The sequence below is a fragment of the Mustela nigripes genome, chromosome X (assembly GCF_022355385.1).
Source record: "Mustela nigripes isolate SB6536 chromosome X, MUSNIG.SB6536, whole genome shotgun sequence".
NCBI classification, from domain to species: domain Eukaryota; kingdom Metazoa; phylum Chordata; class Mammalia; order Carnivora; family Mustelidae; genus Mustela; species Mustela nigripes.
In genome coordinates, this window is record NC_081575.1 from 11,885,779 (window position 1) to 11,894,528 (window position 8,750).

The following is an 8,750-nucleotide window of genomic DNA, read 5'->3' on the forward strand; positions in this document are numbered from 1 at the left end:
TAAGACATGGCTCTGCAACAGTCCCCAGCCTCTGATTTCTTGACCAAGGCCCTCAGTCTGGCCCAAATACACGATCTCGGCTAGGAGATGGTCCAGGGATGTTCTCAAGGAAGAAAGAGGAATTACTGCCTTTGGATAAGCAAACTTTTTTTTTTTTTTTTCCGGCTGGAAAGCAAAGCGTTTCTGAAGGTCGCCGGGATACGTTTTCCCCCACTTAATACTCAAAACCAGACCGCTCTCTGGGCTCTGCTGCACTTGAAAAAGGCGATTGATTGTTCTACCCTATTGTCAGGCCTCGGCCCCCAGAGCGGGCACCGATGCACACCCACCCATCCCGAGATGCACGCAAAGGGCATCTCTTCCGAGAGTTGGGTCCTAATCGATCTGGATACCTTGAAAAAGGTCCCCATGAGCTGAGAAGGAATCAACGTCCCGCCCCCGCCCCCGCCCCCGCCGCCGTGAGCGATGGCATAGCCGCTCTCCTACACTGCTCTACCAGTTGCTCTATGGCACAACACAACAACTGCTCGAGTATACTTTGCAGGTTTGAGGCCCTCCGGACACCTGATTTCTGCTAAGGCTGGAAACCGGAGGAGGCAAGGGTGGGAGTGCACTGTGCACCCGGGGCCGCCAGGCCAACACGCTAGAGACCGGGTCCCCCGAGCTTTGCGCTAACCAGCCCTCTTAGGATAAGCACCACTTCTGCCCAGCGGCAAAACCTGCTACCTCTCCTTGAAGGGTTGGGGCGACCTCGAAGCCCGGGAGGGCGGGAAGGGGCGCCTCTAGGTGAAGTTTCCAACCGAAGCCAACAAACGGCGCTGTTGCCACGCCCTGAGTCTTGGGATCCCCAGTCCCAGCCCCAGTCGGAGGGAGCCAGAGCTCTCTTGGGAGGGCAGGGGGGATGGGGAGGGGGTACTTGGCCGGGTTCCCAGCCCGCCATCCGGGGCTCTGTGTGCCGCCACGGGTTCCGGGAGGCCCCAAAGGGCTAGAGAGCTGCCGAACGCTCCCTCTTCTCCGGAAAAGGATGGGAAGAACTGGTCCTGGATCCCGCAGTGCCTCTTGCTTCCCTCACTCGTTGCAGAGTTCCTGTCAGAGACACGGGTTCTGGCTCCGTTGGCTGTCTTGCCTCGCCTAAGCCCCTGTCCCAATCGAGGCCACTCGGGCTGTTGTACCTGCCTCGACCCTTCTTCCGACCCCTAGCTGAGATTGCGCCGCTCAGCTGGTGTCTGCGCGGGCGCTGCTAGTGGGCCAGAAGAACGGGTTTCCTTCGGAGCCTTCCCCGCACCTGCCCACGCCTGTAATGACCTTGTTCGACTATAGAGATGTTCGTTTGGGTTGAGGACGTTTCCTCGGAAATGTTTTGAAGGAAATTCGCCTTGACTCCTGCTTAGGGCTGTGCAGACCACCCCGGAGCCACCAGGCACAGAGACAGTTTGAATCGCGGCCTCCGAGGGAATCCAGGGCTGTGGGAGATGCTATCTGTCCTGGTGGAACACTGGCAGAGTGTGAAATGTGAAAATGAGCTCACCTAAGCCAGTGGCTAGTCAAATGACAAACAGCTGGGGGCGGTCACTAGTCCCCTAGATAATCTGCTGCGGGGAGGCGTACAGACCCAGCACAGTATCCTTCGCCTTGGGAAATATGCAGCCCAGGCGCTGTCACCACAACGGCTTACTTGGGTCCTAAAACTTGGAAAGAATCCTGACATCTGTCAGGCTACTGGACGCCAGGCCGCGCGTCGGTTGGGTAGTTTCCTAAAACGCGCTTCACTTAGCAACAGCCTCAGAGGCCCAGAGAACCTGAGAGGGCATCTGGAGAAGGCGGCAGGCGGGCAGGGTTACCGCACATTGACTTATTTGGGAGAAGGTGGGTTTGCCTAGGAAAAATGGACGTTGTCAGCTAGTTCCGCCAGAAAACAAGTGCTGGTGGAGATCGCCAAATCTTTCGATTTTCTGAGACACGTCTTCTAGTCTGTGCCAGCTTAAGTATGCACACCCATGCACGGACACACACACACACACACACACACACATATAGACATAAGATCCATACACAGAACCATTCCAGATAGTTTACTTTAAAACCCTAAATCGCATATTTGTTCAAAGGACTGCAGCCCTTGACTGTAGACATTTTCTTCCTTCCGGCCAGAAAAGCAAGAGAACATAGACCAGGTGCAACCCAAACTTAAGGGGCTGGTTCAGAGAGGCCAAATTTCCAGAAAATGATGCCGGCTGGGAGCCAGGATTCTAGTGTCACCGGTCTGCCCACCCCAGAGGGGGCTGGTCTGCTCTATGCCAGCTCCCTCCCAAGTCACCACGGTATACTTTTAAATTCGTGCAGGAAAGGGTGGGGGGAGCTCCCAGCATGCAGGTGTCCCAGGATCGCCTGGTTTTTGCATTAGCGCTAAGGAGCTAAAAGCCTAGGTTTTTGTATTTTTTCACACTTCGGATTTACGCTATTCTTTTGATTCCCCATCTTTCCACGAGGCTGGGGGAAGGGGACCACACTGCGCGGACGCCGTATTTCACTCTCTGCCACTTCTGCCTGGCTCGCTACTCCTTCCCACCAGTCGCCTCGGGCGGCTCCGGGAGTTTTCGAACGCTGTGCCACACGCTCAGGCTGGCGAAGGCGAATGTCGGGGTTCCCTCTACCCGCAGCCTGGGCTCCCGAGACACTAGTCTTTGGCAGACAACATGACATGCGGGTGAATGTCCCGCTCCGAGTCTCGAGGCTCTGGCCAGGATGGCTGTAAAACAAAAAAGGAGAAGGACGGAATCCGTTAGCAGAGCCTGCTCCCCGGGGAGGCGGCGCGGCTGCGCAGCGAGAGCAGCGCTCAGTGGTCCCGGCAGGTGCGCGGCCAGTGGAGGGGGCCCGGCGGTCCGCCCCGAGGACGGCCTCGGCTCCTCTCCGGCCACCGTCCCCCCGCCCCAACCTCCAAGAAACTTTTCTTTCACTTGGAGAGGCTCCGTGTTGCCATGAAAACGGATTTTCCAAGGGGCCCGACCCTCCCCCTCAGGGGCATCGGACTGGAAAAACCGAAATGGCCAGAGAGCAGAGACAAAAAGGGGCCGCTAAGCGGGGGCCTGGAGCGAGAGAGCCGAGGCCGATTCACCCCCTCCGCCCCCCACACACTCCCCGCACCACCGCATGTGAGCGCCTCCGCCCGGCCCGGGCAGCAGGCGGCTGACTGCTCGCCTTCACTCAAGCCAGCGGAGAGCGTCACAACCCCAGTGCGCTCCGCGGTTCTGAAGCCTGTCTCCCGTGCCCCCGTCCCTCATCCCGGCTCCATCCTGGGCGCGCAGGCCCGCGGCTTCCCGGCAGAGGGTCCTGCTGGGACAGCGGTCGATTCCAGGGAGGGCTTCTCGGAGCCTCCGTTGCGCCCTGAGTCCCCAAGCTCGCCTGGGTAACTGGCGATGCCCTGTGTCCCTATCGCTGGCAGCAGAAGCGGTCGGAGGACCTCCGCGCAGACGGCTGGATGCTTTGCAGGGTGGCCCCGGTACCAGGCACCGCTCGGTCCTGAGGGGGCTGCAAAGTTGCTTTCTGAACCCCGAGGGCGCCCCTCTGCCCCCTCCCCCCCAATCCTGCTCGCGCGCCCCCTCCCCCCTCCGTCACTTCCTCGAGTTTCGTTCTTTCAAACTTTTTGAGACCCTAATTGGTGGTCTCTGAGCGGCTCTCTGGGACTCCCGCCTCCTGAATAACTCCCGTCACGTCACCGGGCCCAAGAGGGGCGTGGGGGTGAACGAAAGGGCTCCCCGAACTTTTTTTTTTTCCACTGGGGCCGCACGGGGACTCCGTGATGATTGGCCAGGGCGCATCACTGTGAGCCTGTCAATCACGAGGCCTCCCGGTGGCAAGGGGCGGACCGAGTCCCAACCCCGGGGGATCGGAGCAGGTATATAAGGGACCCGGCGAGCGCCCGGCCAGACTGCGAATGCGGCCAGCTCGAGACAACGCATCAGGTGCGAGTAGCCTGCGGGTTCCTGCCGACTTGGCGCGGAGCACTTTGGCAAGCCTGCCCTTCCCGCCTGACCCGCCGGCCCACCGGCCCCCGAGCACCCCTCCGACGGAGTCCCCGGGCCTTTTCACCGTGGCCGCTCCAGCCCCGGGAGCGCCTTCTCCTCCCGCCACTCTGGCGCACCTACTTCCCGCCCCGGCCATGTACAGCCTGCTGGAGACCGAGCTCAAGAACCCCGTGGGGCCACCCACCCCTGCGGCGGGCGCAGGCGGCCCGGCAGCCCCCGGCGGCGCAGGCAAGAGCAGCGCGAACGCAGGCAGCGGCGCGAACGCAGGCGGCGGCAGCGGCGGGGGCTCGAGTGGCGGGGGCGGGGGCGGCGACCAGGACCGCGTGAAGCGGCCCATGAACGCCTTCATGGTGTGGTCCCGCGGGCAGCGGCGCAAGATGGCCCTGGAGAACCCCAAGATGCACAACTCCGAGATCAGCAAGCGCCTGGGCGCCGACTGGAAACTGCTGACCGACGCCGAGAAGCGGCCGTTCATCGACGAGGCCAAGCGACTGCGCGCCGTACACATGAAAGAGTACCCGGACTACAAGTACCGGCCGCGCCGCAAGACCAAGACGCTGCTCAAGAAGGACAAGTACTCCCTGCCCGGAGGCCTGCTGCCCCCCGGCGCGGCCGCCGCCGCTGCCGCCGCCGCCGCCGCCGCCGCCGCCAGCAGCCCGGTGGGCGTGGGCCAGCGCCTGGACACGTACACACACGTGAACGGCTGGGCCAACGGCGCGTACTCGCTGGTGCAGGAGCAGCTGGGCTACGCGCAGCCCGCGACCATGAGCAGCCCGCCGCCGCCGCCCGCGCTGCCGCAGATGCACCGCTACGACATGGCCGGCCTGCAGTACAGCCCCATGATGCCGCCCGGCGCCCAGAGCTACATGAACGCCGCCGCCGCCGCCGCCGCCGCCTCGGGCTACGGGGGCATGGCGCCCTCGGCCGCCGCCGCCGCGGCCGCCGCCTACGGGCAGCAGCCCGCCACCGCCGCCGCCGCGGCCGCCGCCGCCGCCGCCATGAGCCTGGGCCCCATGGGCACGGTGGTGAAGACCGAACCCAGCTCGCCGCCGCCCGCCATCACCTCGCACTCGCAGCGCGCGTGCCTCGGCGACCTGCGCGACATGATCAGCATGTACCTGCCACCCGGCGGGGACGCGGCCGACGCCGCCTCGCCGCTGCCCGGCGGCCGCCTGCACAGCGTACACCAGCACTACCAGGGCGCCGGGACTGCCGTCAACGGCACGGTGCCGCTGACCCACATCTGAGCGCCCGCCTGCGCGCGCCGCCCCTCCGCCCCCATCCCGCCCCGCACCCCCAAGTTGGGACGCCTTGTTGTTTAGCTTTGCTTGCCTGGGACTGTTGCCTTGTACCGATGATGGGGAGGACAGAAAGTTTTGCTGTAGCTGTCGGGTTTTGTACGAAAGCGAAAAGAAGTCCGGAGCAGCGGAAATGGGACTTTCTAGAGCTCGCCTACTCCTCGCCGCTGCCCCTCCCTCCCCTTTTGTAGGCTGGGAATCGCTGTGATGTTTGCAGAGGAAAAAGCAGCCCCCCCCCCCCCCCCCCCCCCCCCCCCCCCCCCGGGGTTCCTGGGTTTTTCTGTTGCATTTGAAAATGTTGTCTCGTTAGTTTACTGTTAGCCAAGGAGTGAGTGAATAGGAGAAACGTGCTCTCTCGGGGAGGCTGGCCTGAGAACGGCAACGCCTCCTCGCCTCGTCGCGTTGCATCGGTTTTCCTTGTGGGTTTTTGGGGGGCTGACCGCGCGGAGTGGCGCGGCAGCTCAGGCCAATGTTAATTTATAGCCAGGTGTGCGTGTGTCTCCCGCCTCGCCGCCCCTGGCCGCGGGACAGCTTCTGTCCAGTCCGCATTTAGGCTGTTGAGTTGGTGATTTCTGCCGTGATCTGTTTGATATTTCGTCGCGCTAATGTATTCGGATTTCGTTTGGGTGGTGGGGAAGGGGCTATTTTGTTTCAGGTTTTCCAAGGTTTTACTCTTAATTCCTAAATGAGAGATCAATAAATTTTATAACCAACGTAATGGAGTCCTGATAATTTTGCGGGCCTGAAACTCTCCGCGGGGTCGGGGAAGGAACCATCACTCGGTATTAAGAGCCATGGTCCCGTCCTGCGGGGGCAGGGGTGGGGGCAGCGAGCGTGATCCGAGAGGGTTTCTGAGTCCTGGCCATCCAAAACACTCCAGCTCCCGATCCTTGCTACGGAAACTCCAAGGAGCAGGCGGTTGGTCTTCCGGGAGCGTGTGCGGGAGCCGGCACCCGCTCGCTGAGCCGAACACCCCGCGGCCATGCACTTGTTGATAGCAGGCAGCGCCCGCTGAAGGAGGGTCTGCCACGGCAGCCACGCGGGGCGGGGAGTGGCTGCCGGCGGCCGCGGAAACCGGCCAGAGTAGGGGGCACGTTTACCTTTGTGCACTGGGGCGGGAAGACATTTGAGCCGAGCAGAAATATTTACAAAACGAAAACCCTTCGGAAATCTCAATTATCCTATTAAAAATAAATGGTTACAGGGATCCCGAGCAGGAAGTAAGTGCATTTCAACCGTGGTGGCTGGAGCGGCAGGAGGTTCAACACTAGAACGCTGGGTTTTTAAAAGTGCACCTCACACTTGAAAAGATCTCTAAAACTCCTCCACTGGCTTTTTCTTTTTGACTTGTCAACCCAGACCACCTATTTGTTTTCCAGAAGAGGCTCTCTCTCATCCCAAACCTCCAGCCCGCTTTCTACTCCTACCCCCGCCCCCCCGCTTCCCCCCAATCCCTGACCCTTAGGAATTCCACCGTGTCCCCCGAAAGGCCTTTCGTTTCGTGCCCGGCCACACCGCCCCAGTGTATCTGTTTGGGGCCTAGGAAGAAAACAAATAGACCAGTGTTTTTTTACCCCCTCCTCAGCTGTTTGAGGTGATTTCCGTAATCCCTTTAATCCTGTTACCTCGCTATCCTAGAATAACTAAACTCGGTCTTTCCAATAAGCTTGGCCTGGTGCGCGGTTCTTATCCTCAGCCACTCTTGATCACAGGTTTCTTTGCTTCAGGTCTGCCGGGATTCTGGGCGACAGAATCTCCCATAAATTGGTCCGAATTCCACATTTCCAACCGGCTTCCTTTGTGCGGACCAGCCATTCACCTGCGGGCCTGGGCGGGCCTCAGGGGGGAGGGGCGGAGGCTTTCTACCGCTTCGGGGGTCGTGCCCGCTTTTTACACATCACTGCGGATCCTGGAGACTAAGCTCACCACGCCTCTCCAAGAAAGGTCGGGTCTCCCGGAGAAGGCAGCACCACCCCTCCCCCGCAGACGGGGGCACTGTCTCCGCCCCCCCCCGCGCCCCCCAACCCTAAGCGCCCCACCCGGTAACTTTGCAGCTCGAGCTGGGAAGGCTACCGGCGGTGATGCACAGACCCCCGCGCTGTGCCCTCCACCCCACCCGGTGCTCCTCCCGAGCCTGATGCGTCCGGGACGGGGTTCGGGCGAGGTCTCCGTTCCGCACCCTCTACTCTCCATTCCGGGGTCACAGACCCCGAGCCCCTCCTGGCTGGTGGGTGCTGCAACACTCGCCGCTGGGATGGGAGCAAACCCACAGGCTGCCCGGGCGGGGAGCCCTCACTACTCCCCCTTCAACCACCCCCCCACCCCCCCCCACACACACACACACACACACACACACACACACCCCGTCGCCCGGTGCTCCAACGTCCCCAGGGCCGTCCCTCTCTTGTCATCTCCACCCACACTATTCATATCTTTCGCAGTGTTTGGGCCTCAGTAAAATACCTGGCTGTAGGTTACTCTGGGTTCAAATTGCTAGCGATTGTGGACACAAGTTTGGTCTGCAGTGACTATAGGAAAGGGAGGGTGAAAACAAGCAGTTTCCCCCCACTGAGGGGGCGGTGCCTATGGGGGAAGAAACTGACTCGGCTCCTTTCGGAGAGTCCATTGTGCTGCTGCCTTCTTAGAAGTGCCAGGGTACCCCTTTCAGAGGGGTTCATATACTGCTCACTCCCTCTCGGAGCACCCGTGGCTTTGTGCTCCACTTGTCTGGTTTCCAACTTGTCTTTAAGAAAAAAGATTTCATCAATCAGCACATTTGCAGAATTTAAATATAGATAAAAGATCTCTCTCTCTCTCTCTCTTTTTTAAACTTTGGCATTAGGGAAGGGAGGGAACTGAGCCTAAACGGGAGTGAAACGGCCATCCTCCAGGCCAGAGTTTTCCAACTAGAGCACCCCCTCCCCGCTCCCACTCCTCCTACACACACCTCTTGCCTGACAACTGCCCCTTCCTCTGTTGTACAGATTGGGGTTCTGGTAAGATTTAACTTAAAATAAGGTTTCTGCTCTTAAGTGGTCAAACCCCAGCTCCTGCCTCTTCTATCTTCTTTCCCTAGATGAAACTGGCTCCTAAAGGGGAAAGAGTGCTCGGGATTGCTGAGCTGGGGCACAGAAGAGCCAGACCCCCAGGCCCGCAGGGCTCTCTGTTCCACCACAAGACCGAGAGAAACCCCTGAAATCCCAGCCCCAGCTGCCTCGTAAGCCCACAGTGCAGTGGTGTCTCTACAGAAGAGGTCATTCCTGACACAGACACCTAGAAGCCAGGGCTAGGAGAAAGGAAACCTGAAGTGGGAAGCAGGAGGTCTTTACACAGTAGAAGAGACCAGCCCATCTTTTTTAGCTTTCTCCTGACTGGGGGCCGGGGCGGGGTGGCGGGGGGGGGGGGGGGGGGGGGGGGGGGGGGGGGG

General features: G+C 60.7%; 1 protein-coding gene across 2 annotated transcripts; it reads left to right on the forward strand.

Moving 5' to 3' along the window:
- Positions 1–3,934: 3,934 nt before the first annotated feature.
- Positions 3,935–5,285, forward strand: SOX3 (SRY-box transcription factor 3). 2 transcript variants are annotated; one of them, XM_059385046.1, is made up of 3 exons: positions 4,160–4,226; positions 4,293–4,941; positions 5,029–5,285. In XM_059385046.1, exons 1-3 carry the CDS (start codon positions 4,160–4,162, stop codon positions 5,270–5,272), a joined length of 960 nt encoding a protein of 319 aa, XP_059241029.1. In that variant the 3' UTR covers positions 5,273–5,285. The 2 variants fall into 2 exon arrangements, with proteins under 2 accessions (XP_059241027.1, XP_059241029.1); XM_059385044.1 differs by having other exon boundaries at positions 3,935–5,285.
- Positions 5,286–8,750: the final 3,465 nt, after the last annotated feature.

Excerpts from the sequence above, each read along its gene's own strand:
- SOX3 (XM_059385044.1), top strand. The coding sequence starts at position 3,935 with ATGCGGCCAGCTCGAGACAACGCATCAGGTGCGAGTAGCCTGCGGGTT.